The sequence below is a fragment of the Balaenoptera borealis genome (genome assembly GCF_965194805.1).
Source record: "Balaenoptera borealis genome assembly, chromosome: 12".
Classification (NCBI taxonomy): Eukaryota; Metazoa; Chordata; class Mammalia; order Artiodactyla; family Balaenopteridae; genus Balaenoptera; species Balaenoptera borealis.
Window position 1 is genome coordinate 107432342 of NC_138869.1, and position 12243 is coordinate 107444584.

Consider the following 12243-nt stretch of genomic DNA (forward strand, 5'->3'; position numbering starts at 1 on the left):
TAGGGTACGCTTTCAGTACAGCTGCCGCATCCAGTAGGGGGAGAAGGGCCCTGTGACAACGAGCTGATGAATTCCACTGCAGAGAAGATCAAACAGCATTTTAGTTTCTGCAGATGAAAGACAGAATTCACAGCAAAGCTGACTCCTCGTAGAACAAATGGAATATGTGAATGAAGCCAATGCCACACTCCAGATTTTCATACAAAGACAAATACGGGACAGCGCTTGCCTTGAAGGAGGCTCAGTTTAATAAGAGTGACTTAAAATGTAGAGTGATGATGGCTATTTGAGAAGTAAGTACAAAGGGTTCTGGTAACAGGGTCATGACTAGAAGGTCAGAGAAGGCATTGTTGAGTCCAGAAAAATAAGCAGGAATTATCCAGGTAAAGAATCGGGAAGGAGGATTCAGAGAGGAGGATTCCAGGCTAAGAAAGCAGGATACGAATAGATTGGAAGTTGCAGAAACCATGATGCATCCCAGAAATCATGAATAGTTCAGTGTAACTGGGCGTATTGACTAAGGGAAGTGAGGGAAGGAATAAGGTTAGAGAGAGAAACAAAAGCCAAATCAGGAAGGACCCTGTACTCCATACTGAGGAATCTGAACTTTACCCTGAATGTCAAGGGTGCCTTGGCAGGATTTTAAACAGATGAGTGAGACGGTCTGATTTGCTTTTTAGGACGAGCAGTTTGGCTGTAGTGTGAATGGCGGGCGGCACGAGGAGACTGCCATAGAAATACAGAGGGTGTGACCTAGTGAGGGCCCTGTGGGGAATGGCGAGAAGCGGATGTACCTTGAATCAGATATACCTTGAGTTCACAGTTGTTGTTTTTCTGTTTTTTGTTTTTTTCCCCAGCCAAGCCACGCGGCTTACAGGATCTTAGTTACCCGACCAGGGATTAAACCTGGGCCTTCAGCAGTGAAAGTGAGGAGTCCTAACCACTGGACCGCCAGGGAAGTCCCGAATTCATCGGTTTTGGTGTCTGACTGGATGCGGGAGATGAGGGGCAAGGTTGAGTCTGGGATGACTAAAATTTCTGGTTGGGCAGCTCGGCTGGTGGCTGGTGATGCCGTTTTCTGAACATAGAGCAAAGCTGAACGAGCTACTAGGGCAGCACGGAGAAGATGGATTTGTTTTGGGGGACGCTGCTTTGGGGTTCCCCTGGTACGTGGACTGGGTCTGACTAATAGACAAGCGGATATCGAGGCCAGGGCTGGAGATGTGGGAGGCGTCAGCAAAGAGGTGATCATTGAACCATGGGAGCTGATAATCACCCAGGAAGAATGGGCAGGAGAACGTCCATTAGTTTAGATACTTAACACACTGAAGAATGGCTAATCTGTTCTCCTGCACAAACCATGACTTTCTCATCTTTATATTCTCAATTCTGAGTAAAGTCCCACAGTAAGTACTGAAAAGAAACAATTTCTGAATGAAGGATTAGGGGACGAATGAAAGTATGGAGTGTATGCCCTGAAAGGGTTAACCCCTCATAAGCAGAAGCAGGCAAGCTTTCCTGTCCGGGAGGAATTACGGAATGTTACAGCACCTCCCAAGCTTAGATGCGTTATAAAGGCTCCTATCTGTCCTACGATCCCTGATTCCTAAACTGAGATGACTCATTCTTTCAACAAACACTTCCGGAGCGCCTCCTAGGTTCCAGGCACTGTGTGTGTAGATACTGGGGAAACAGCAGTGAATGGGTCAGATGCGGTCCTGGCCCTTGTGGAGCTTAAGAGTCCAGTCGGTCAGACAGACATTAAATGAACAAACAATGATACACCTTAACTGACTTCACTGAAGGCCCATATTCCATTGAACAACTTTGATTAGTACTCAAATCCCACTCCTCTATAACTGCCTTACTTTCATACGGCTCCTTATTGGCAAAGACGGCCCAGAGCACTATGGCGAAGCTGAACACGTCCGACTTCTCCGAGGGCCTCGAGCTGATGTCGTTCAGGTGCTCGGGGGCCGTGTAGTGGAGGCTGCCGCCGTCCTTTGTGGTGCCGCTCCCTCTCCTCTGCGCAGCAAGCTCCTCTCTCATCAGCTCACTCCACGTCTTAAGGGAGGCAAAGCCAAGGTCAGCTATCTGCAAGGGAGCAAACCCACAGGATTGTTCTGTGAAGGCTGCAAGCAAATCAGATTTGCCTTCAAATCTGGGGCTTCTTCAGTAGATGTGAGGTACAGTAACATTTCCAGAAATGGTTGCACTAGGTAAGTTTAAAACAGCTACTTCTGAACAGACTAGTAGAAACTGTATGTCCTCAGCCATCTGGAAAATCTCCCTTAAGAAATGTCTGTGCGTCAGGTTCAAGCCCTGGTCCGGGAAGATCCCACATGCCGCGGAGCAACTAAGCCCGTGCGCCACAACTACTGAGCCCACGTGCCTAGAGCCCGTGCTCCACAACAAGAGAAGCCACTGCAATGAGAAGCCCGCACACCGCAACGAAGAGTAGCCCCTGCTCGCCGCAACTAGAGAAAGCCCGTGTGCAGCAACGAAAATCAAACACAGCCCAAAAATAAATAATTAGATAAACAAATTTATTAAAAAAGAAAAAGAAATGTCTGTGTGAAATTCTGGTATCTCAATTCTTACGCAATAAAACCTGGGGGCGGGGGGTAAAGGGGTGAGCAGAGCAGAAGATGTTTCTGAGATGAACACAACGAAACATGTTCATTCTAATTCCTCACTTATTCTGCATATATTTTTCAACTATTTCTGAGGTTAGGAAAAAACAGGTACTTTCCTCTCAGCAGATGTGTATAGCAGATGGCACTGCGTCTTCTATTTTTCCAGATGGTGCTCAGAAGCCCAAGGATGCGAATTTCCGAGGGGCCCAAAGACAGACTGAGGACGAGGACCGCGGCGCTACCTGTGCTGAGCTGGGAGCCCGAACCTGCGACGGGATGCGAAGGAGGGACAGACGGACAGAAGGCACAGGAAAAACACCAGGGCCACACACAGAACCAAGAGGGAGGTGGCAGGGCAAAACGACAGAACACTACAGTTAAGAAATCAGAGGTGACAGTTCCACTTTTGCCTCAAGGAACCCAAGCATTTGGGGATGATTTCTGGCATGTGATTATCTAAAATCCTCAAATTCTAACCCAGAACATAACAGATAAGTTACTAATGTAAAGAAGAACCTTCGGGGCTTCCCTGGTGGCGCAGCAGTTGAGAGTCTGCCTGCCGATGCAGGGGACACGGGTTCGGGCCCTGGTCTGGGAAGATCCCACATGCCGCGGAGCAACTAGGCCCGTGAGCCACAACTACTGAGCCTGCGCGTCTGGAGCCTGTGCTCCGCAACAAGAGAGGCCGCGACAGTGAGAGGCCCGCGCACCGCGATGAAGAGTGGCCCCCGCTTGCCGCAACTAGAGGAAGCCCTCGCACAGAAACGAAGACCCAGCACAGCCAAAAATAAATATTAAAAAAAAAAAAAAAAAAAAAAAAGAACTGGGAGGATATCACACTCATTTAAAAAAAAAAAAAAAAGAAGAAGAACCTTCTTTTAAAGACACAGGAATAAAAACCCCCGTCCAGGACTAGAACAGAGTGTGAGAAGCAGAATCTTCTGGTAAAGGGATGCCTGTGCAAGCAGTTCCCGAGTCCTCCCCCAGCTGCCACTTCCCCTTTCAGACGCTTGCGCTTGGATTCCTGCCGCCAATGCCAACTAGATGTGACGTTCCGCCTAGTGAGTGCGTGCTCTTGAGGGAGCAAAAGAAAGACCCTTTGCCTTCTTCCTTTTACTACAGTGGAAAGAGAGTTTTCAACAGGAAACTGAGTTTGAAAAAGGAGATGATGGGACTTCCCTGGTGGTCCAGCGGGTAAGACTCCACGCTCTCAATGCAGGGGGCCCAGGTTCGATCCCTCGTCGGGGAACTAGATCCCATGTGCCGCAACTAAGAGCTCAAATGCCTCAACTAAAGATCCCGCTCACGGCAAGGAAGATCCCGCATGTCACGGGTACAGCCAAATAAATAAGTAAATAAATAAATACTAAAAATAAAAAAGGAGATGAAAGTAAATGAATAAATAAAAAATACCAACTCCATCAAATCTGCATCTTGCTTTTCCTTCCTTGGTAGAGCTTTCTGGCACCACCATTACCAGTTATGAGCTGAGCCAGCTCTTCTTTTAGCATGTATCATGGCCAAAAATGGATTTACAGTGGACAAGTAAAACTAAAATTACCCCAATCCTCCAGAAGCCTTGACTATGGTTTACCTTAATGTGAAAGTCACCATCCATGAGGATATTTTCAGGCTTGAGGTCCTTGTGTATTACACCTTCTCTGTGTAAGTAGCACATTCCTTCAATGGTCTCCATAATTATCCTTCCTTTCACAGAGAGAGGGATACTGATCTAAAACGAATGATAGTAAGCCCGTGAATGGAAAGGTAATCAAAGAGGCCAAAGCAACCGTTTCCTTCAAGAGTGGTGGGGTCTGAACCTGAGGACAGAGAGACCAGGTTTCCTTCTACCAGGCCCTGCAGCACTGCTGTCATTGCAAAACAACCCGCCCTTTAAGAGAGATTTCATCCCACGTGCTGAGGGTGTTCACGCTGTGCTTTGTCAGTGTGCAAATGAAACTTCCACGCCAACCTGGTAATATGCAAAAATGCTACAAAATTGAGCTCCTTGAGAACGAAACTATATTATTATTATTATTATTATTTACTTAAGATGTGTCCCGACTACCTTGCATGGTGCCTGTAATATTTGTTGAATGAATGCATATATATATACAAAAAACACAAATATTCTCAATGGCGTACTAATATGATGTGCTACTATATATTAAATATGTAAACAATGTCATAAAATGTATGTATGAAATAAGGTTAAGAGAAAAAAAATACAAGGGAATGTGCTCACATTGATCAAAAACATGTAAAGATTAATCTACGAGATGACATGATGTGGTTAAAACAATGCTAAAGTGAATTTAACATCTGTTTGGTGATTTGGTATCAGATACGTCAAGCCTTTGTAGATTCTCGGGTCACTCTCACTTAAAATTGTATTCTAGTTATATGAATATCAATGTTAATATAGACAATTTCAGTTTCTATTAAACAGTTTTGCTTAACATTGAAGAACACAAACTCTCACTCTGTGTGTGTGTGTGTCTGTGTGTGTGTATGTATGCAGTCCCTAGTTTACAAATAGGCTGTTTCCTAAAAATTTATGTGTATGTTAGTTGTTGATAAACAGGGAAAAAATTTAAATGATGGAAGTTAGATTCCCAAGTCAGTCCCACAAAACACCTTAAGTCATAAAGTGGCTGCACTACAGTATTAATAGCCTGATCACCACATACAAAAAAAACCAAAGCCAGAGATTCTGCCTTTTTCCTTGGTACACCTTTGGACTTGGGAAAAAATTCTGAGCACGCCAAGTAGATCCCCTTTCTTTCCCTCTTTCTGTTTGTCTCCCTTATATCCTCCCGAATTTCTTCTTGAGCCCCCACGGGTGCACCTTATCTTAGCCTGATCTGTCCCACAGAATGTCTCTTGTCCCAAACGATTTATCTCCCAATCAAAATGCCTACTTGCTTCACGGATCATATCTCGTTTGGGGAAGAAGAGAAGTCTGATCAAATTACAATACAACCGGTAAGCGACTATCGTTTACCCTTCCCCGCAACTATCTGTGAGAGATCTGTCCAACTGAAAAAGAACTGAAGAACTGACATGGCTTCAGGCGGCTGGGTGGTGGGGAGGGGAGAAGACGGGAAGAGGGGGGATATCTGCATAAGGACAGTCATAGCTTCCCCGTGGGCACTCTCTACTGTGCCCACCCCAGTTCTTTGCGTTCCCCACACCGGCCAGGCTCTAGTTCCTTCGCTCGTGCCCTTCCCTCTGCCTGGAACGCTGACTTACTCCCTAGTTCTCTGCTTCAAACCCTCTGCTTGTCCGTCACACTCCTGCTCCAGCCTCCTCCTTCTGGAATCCCTTCCCATCCATCCCACGCTGGGGAGAGAGCCCCTCTTCTGTGTTCCCACAGCTCGTTAGGAGCGTGTCTATCAAAACACCACCACAGCAGACTGTTCACTTCCTGCCCCGTTCCTTGTCTGTGTCACATTTGCTACTGTTTCCTGAGCAAAGAGCACAGGGCCTTCCTCCTAACAGGTACGTACACTTTTAAAACTGCTTTAAAGTTATCTGTCTTTGGTAAGCAGTATTAACCTTCCTGTTCTAAGCCTTCCTTACCCAGTGTTGTTATTCTAATGTTCTATATTTAACCTATAAGTTTCTTCAATGGCATCAAAATGCAATCACTAATAGTCCATCTTCAGTCATTTATAGTGTACATCTTTTCATCAATCAATATTTAATTGTAATCCATTATGCACGCACCCCACATCAGACCACGTGCTTCGTGAAGACAGTGCCTGCCTCTGAACTGTGGATCTGAGAGTGGCTGACAAAAGCCGCCTACAACACTGAGACCTGGAGATGACCCTCCGAGAGAGGGATGGACACCTGCCTGTAGGCACTGAGAGGAGGGCGAGCCCACCTTCTGGGCATGGAAAGTCAAGGAAGATTTAATGAGGGACTGACTTGAGAAAATCCCAAACATCCAGCCATTCACAAAGGACTCTTGTGCACCAAGGAGCTGGCAGGGCGCGCTCTCGGGCCTGGGTACCTGGGCCTTGAGCACGTGCATGAGGTCGCCCTTCTCCAGGTACTCCATCACCAGCGAGTAGTTCCCGTCCTCCAAGATGACGCCCAGCAGCTGGACCACGCGGCCGTGCCGCAGGCTGTGCATCACCCTGCCCTCCTCCAGGAGGGCCTCGCTGTACCTGGGGAGGGAAGGGGGTTCAGACGGACAGAGGCAGCCCCTGCCCCCTTCCCGCCCCCAGAAACGCTGTGGCTTGGTACGCCTTGGAGTATCACCGCACACGCTCTGTGATCCCTTGTGTATGTGCTGGTCTCTACCAGACACAGACCACAAGCTCCGGAAGGCGAAGCGGTTTCTCGTTCACTCTATATTCCTCCTTCCCAGTGACCGGCAGCGAGTGCTCAAGAAATGTTACGTGGATGAACGAATCAACGTAAAGTATCAATACATGAACAGCAGCAGCGAAATGTGGCCGGGAAAAAGGACTGTGCTGGACAGTGTAATAAAAACCGCAGTCTCTCTCATAACCACTCCGGCGAGAACAGAGGGAAGTAAAACGATGCCACCAACTGCCTTAGAGAGAGGGTTCCTGGAACCTCTAATTCATGAACCAGCGTTCTGTTCCCGTACTTAGGGCTGGTCCTCACCAACACTGTGAAGCAACGGCATCCATCCATCTTCCCTGCTCCCTCCCATTCCCTTTCCATCGGCCCCTGCGTTGCCCTGGGTCTTCTTCCCTTTCTCTTTTTCCTCCTCTTCAGTTTTCTTCCTTTATTTGCCAGCTCTGAGCTCTTCCCTAGCCAGCCTCTGAACCCTCATCAGCGATTCAAGGATGTTAACATCCACCCTTCGGGGTTATCTGACATAAAGCCCGGGTGCTGACCCATGCACCCCATCTGTCTCATTCTAAAGCCGGTGCTGCCAGTATCCACGCCCTGGCCGGTCACGTGGCCCATCTGCCTCTGCCCCCAACTCACTCGGCGCGCCTGGGGCCCGTGTACACCTTCTTCAGCACCACGAGCCCATGGGATCTGTGTAAACACAGAGACACCTTCCCAAAGCCCCCGCCGTCCAGATTCTTCTGCAGCAGGAAGTCAGCGGAGTTCATCTTAATGTCATCCAAGGACATGTCTGGTTTCCTTCTGAGTGCTCAGAATGCCCAAAAAATACACAACTTTTTATTCCCCTCAGAGCTGTGCCCTGTGAAGAAAATAAGAGGACACGTCAGTGCAGAAAAATCATTATTCAAAAAATATATGTTAAAAAAAAAAAAAAAAAAAAATATATATATATATATATATATATATATGTAGGGGCTTCCCTGGTGGCGCAGTGGTTGAGAATCTGCCTGCCAATGCAGGGGACACACGGGTTCGAGCCCTGGTCTGGGAAGATCCCACATGCCGCGGAGCAACACGGCCCGTGAGCCACAACTACTGAGCCTGCGCGTCTGGAGCCTGTGCTCCGCAACAAGAGAGGCCACGATAGTGAGAGGCCCGCGCACCGCGATGAAGAGTGGCCCCCACTTGCCGCAACTAGAGAAAGCCCTCGCACAGAAACGAAGACCCAACACAGCCATAAATAATAAATAAATAAATTTAAAAAAAAAAGACAAAACTGTAGTTCCCAGAGGCTCTCATTAAAAAAAAAAAAAAAATATATATATATATATGTAACGTTCCACCAGGCGCTTGGTGTGCCTTTATTTTTTGAAGATAGATTTATAGTCTCTAAGATGAAAGTTTTTCATGTTTCCAGGAACAGGAATCACAGAAAACCACAATCTTTCTTCCTTAGACTTTCATTTCTAGCAACATGAAAGACTAAAAACTCTGTTACAAAGGACCCGTATACATTGGATAACATAATACAAACATCCATTCAAGTGCATAGCTAGGCTCAGCAGAAAGGAAAAGAACTCCAGGGACGGAAAACAAACAGCGTGTGGGGCAGGGGTCACGTGATGGCTGCTGTGGGCTGAACGTCCGTGTGCCCCCCAGATTCGTGTGCCCCCCAGATTCGTGTGCCCCCCAGATTCGTGTGCCCCCCAGATTCGTGTGCCCCCCAGATTTGTATGTTGAAGCCCGAGTTCCGACAGTATTAGGAGGTGGGGCCTTTGGGAGGTGATTAGGCCATGAAGGAGGCCTCATGAACGACATCAGTCATCCATGAGGCCTTACAAAAAGACAGGAGAGAGCTTGCTTCCTCTCCTCTCTCCGCACCCATCCCCCTTTCTCTCCACCCTGTGAGAGTACAATGAGAGGATGGCTGGCCATCTGCAAACCAGGAAGCAGGCCCTCACTAGACACTGGATCTGCTGGTGCTTTGACCTTGGACTTCCAGCCTCCAGAACCATGAGAAATAAATGTCTGTTTAAGCCGCCTGGTCTATGGTAATTTGTTACAGCAGCCGAGCTAAGAATTGGCCCTGTGGGGCACCACCAACGTCGACATCCAAAGGTCAGGGTTTAAAACCCAGCCAGAGACAGGAGCTGAGGTCAGGACATGCAAGAAAAGAGGGTTGGAGCAAAGACTCCGCCCTTAACATGGCACTTCTCAATGTGCTACCCTACCCCACAATGAAAGGATGGACTACAAAAAAAGCAGTCCACTAGCAAAGGAACTTGTTTGTCTTAGACTGAGCTTGGGGTATAAAAAAAAGTCTCCATGTGAATTCATAACCTTGGGCTTGTCTTCAAATAGATTTGAGCTTTAAATTTACACTCCTATTACCTCTTATGGCCAGGATTCCCCAAATTAAGAACTTTTATATAGAAAGTGGTCACAGGCTGATGACATCCCTGGGTTATAAGGTTAAAGCAAACAAAACACCCCCAAGGCAGACCAGACAGGATTCCCACAAATAAAGCCTAACTTAACATGAGCTCCCTTTCCAAAATTATAAAACACCGGAAAAAAAAAGTCCACCGTGAGCCAAACCCAGCATATACAACAAACAGCAGTATTAGGCACCAACTGTTCAGGTAATTAAACTACTGAATATCCTTAGAAATAAACAGGTTTAAAGTAATTATGAACAAAAGAAAAGGAATTTGAAGAATACAAAGAGAACAATGCACTATCTAAAAAGAGTCGGAAGATATGGAAAGGACGAAGATTGAAGACTTTGAACACAGGGCCAGAAAGTGCACAATATGTGTAATCTCAAAACACAGCTATATGCTTCATCTTTGTTTCCTTCTTCCTTCATTCAGTTTTCCCAAACTGAAATGAAGAATAAAAATTCTCGGGGACCAACATGTGACACCAGTACACACCCACCGGAGCACCCAGAATTAAAAAGGCCACCACCACGTGCCAGTGAGCCGGAATTCTCACACGCTGTTGGTGGGAACACAAAATGGTACAATCACCTGAGAAAAGGTCTGGCAGTTTCTTATAAAACTAAACATATACCTACACTATGACCAAGCAATTCCAAGCCCAAGGGAAATGTAAACATATGTCCCCAAAGACCTGTACAATGCTCGTAGCAGCTTTATTCATGACCGTCCAAAACTGGAAACAGTTGTCCATCAGTAGGAGAATGGGTCAAAAAAAAACCCTGTGGTGTATTCACAGATAGACTACTACTCAGCAATAAAAAGCAATGACCTCATACACACAACAATATGGAAGAGTACCAAAAACATTATGCTAAGGTAGAGAAAGTACCAAAGGATCCATAGTGTATAACTTCATTTACATGAAGTTTTAGAACAGTCAGACTCATCTGTGGTGGAAACCGGTTGCCCAGGGACGGGGTGAGGGACCTTTCTGGGGTGAAAGTAATGTTCTACCATCTCAGTGGGGGTTTGGGTTACACAAGCAAAATCATCTGTCAACACCCAACAAATGTACACTGAAGAACCGCAGGCAAATTTTACATCTAGAAAAATCTGTAAACATGCTGAACTTGTTAGCGGTATGCATGCTGAAATATTTATGGGTAAGTGTACTGATATCTGCAATTTACCTTGCAGACAGATAGCCTGGTGGACAGACAGAGGGATAAGTATATGGATAATTATATGATAGAGCAAGCAGAGTAAAATGATATAGATACTGCATATATGAGAGTTCACTGTAAAATGTTTAATTTTACTTTTTTGTTTATACATATTTAATTTTCATTTTTTTCCCATACACCCCTCACCCATTTGTCCTAATAGTACATTTGTCAAAACTAAGAAACTAACATTGGTATGTCACCATTAACTAAACGCTCTACTTTTTTCTGATTTCACCAGTTTTTTTTACTAATTTCCTTTTTTGCTCCAGGATCCAATCCAGGATACCACACTGCACTTTGTAGCTCTTGATTTTTTATTGTTTTTTGTTTTTTTTTTTACCTTGTGATCCCTTCACCCATTTCTCCCACCCACACCAACTCCCTTCCTCTAGTAACCACCAATCTGTTGTATCTATGAGCTTGTTTCTTGTTTCTTTAAATTTAAGATTCCACATACACATGAGATCATGCAGTATTTGTTTCTCTGACTTATCTCACTCAGCATAATGCCCTCGAGGTCCTTCCATGTTGTTGCAAATGGCAAGATTTCATTCTTTTTATGGCTGAGTAATATTCCATTGCATGTAGACCACATCTTCTTTATCCATTCAACCATCGATGGACACTTAGGTTGTTTCCATACCTTGGCTATTATAAATAGTGCTGCAATGAACATAGGGATGCATATATCTTTTTAAGTGAGTGTTTTCATGTTCTTCAGATAAATACCCAAGAGTGGAATTGCTGGGTCATATGGTAGTTCTATGCTTAATTTTTTGAGGACCGTCTATACTGTTTTTCATAGTGGCTGCACCAATCTACATTCCCAACAACAATGCACGAGTTCCCTTTTCTCCATATCCTCACCAAAAGTTATTTTTCTTTTTGATAATAGCCACTCTAAAGGTGTGAGGTGGTATCTCATTGTGATTTTGATCTGCACTTCCCTGATGATTATGATGTTGAGCATCTTTTCACGTGTCTCTTTACCATCTGGATGTCTTCTTAAGAAAAATGTCTATTCAAGGACTTCCCTGGTGGGGCAGCGGCTAAGACACCGAGCTCCCAATGCAGGGGGCCCGGGTTCGATCCCTGGTCAGGGAACTAGATCCCACATGCATGCTGCAACTGAGGTCGCACACCACAACTAAGGAGCCTGGGTGCCACAACTAAGAAGCCGGTGAGCCGCAACTGAGGTGCCAGCCTGCCACAACTAAGATCCAGTGCAACCAAGTAAATAAATAAATAAATAAATATATTCTTAAAAAGTCTATTCAGATATTCTGCCCATTTTTTAAACAGATTTTTTTGTTGTTGTTATTGAGTTGTGTGAGTTCTTTATATATTTTTGGTTAATAACCCCTTAACAGACACATGATTTGCAAATATTTTTTTCCATTCAGTAGGCTCCCTTTTTATCTTGTTGATGGTTTTCTTTGATGTCCAGAAGCTTTTTAGTTTGATAGTCCCACTTGCTTAGTTTTGCTTTTGTTGCTTTTACTTTTGATGTCAAATTTGAAAAATCATCACCAAGACCAATGCCAAGGAGCTTACTGCCTATGTTTTCTTCTAGGAGATTTACGGTTTCAGGTTTTGCATTCA

General features: G+C 45.3%; 1 protein-coding gene across 6 annotated transcripts in view; it reads right to left on the bottom strand.

The window, feature by feature from the left end:
* Nucleotides 1-12243, bottom strand: part of RIPK1 (receptor interacting serine/threonine kinase 1) — a 37738-nt gene that overhangs the window by 18162 nt on the left and 7333 nt on the right. For all 6 annotated transcript variants that reach the window (XM_082346027.1, XM_082346028.1, XM_082346031.1 and 3 more), the window contains 4 exons: nt 7608-7830; nt 6655-6811; nt 4231-4368; nt 1869-2094 (listed from right to left, as the gene is read on the bottom strand). In XM_082346027.1, the coding sequence (XP_082202153.1) occupies nt 1869-2094; nt 4231-4368; nt 6655-6811; nt 7608-7759 (673 nt within the window). In that variant the 5' untranslated portion in view covers nt 7760-7830. The remainder of the gene's footprint in view (nt 1-1868; nt 2095-4230; nt 4369-6654; nt 6812-7607; nt 7831-12243) is intronic.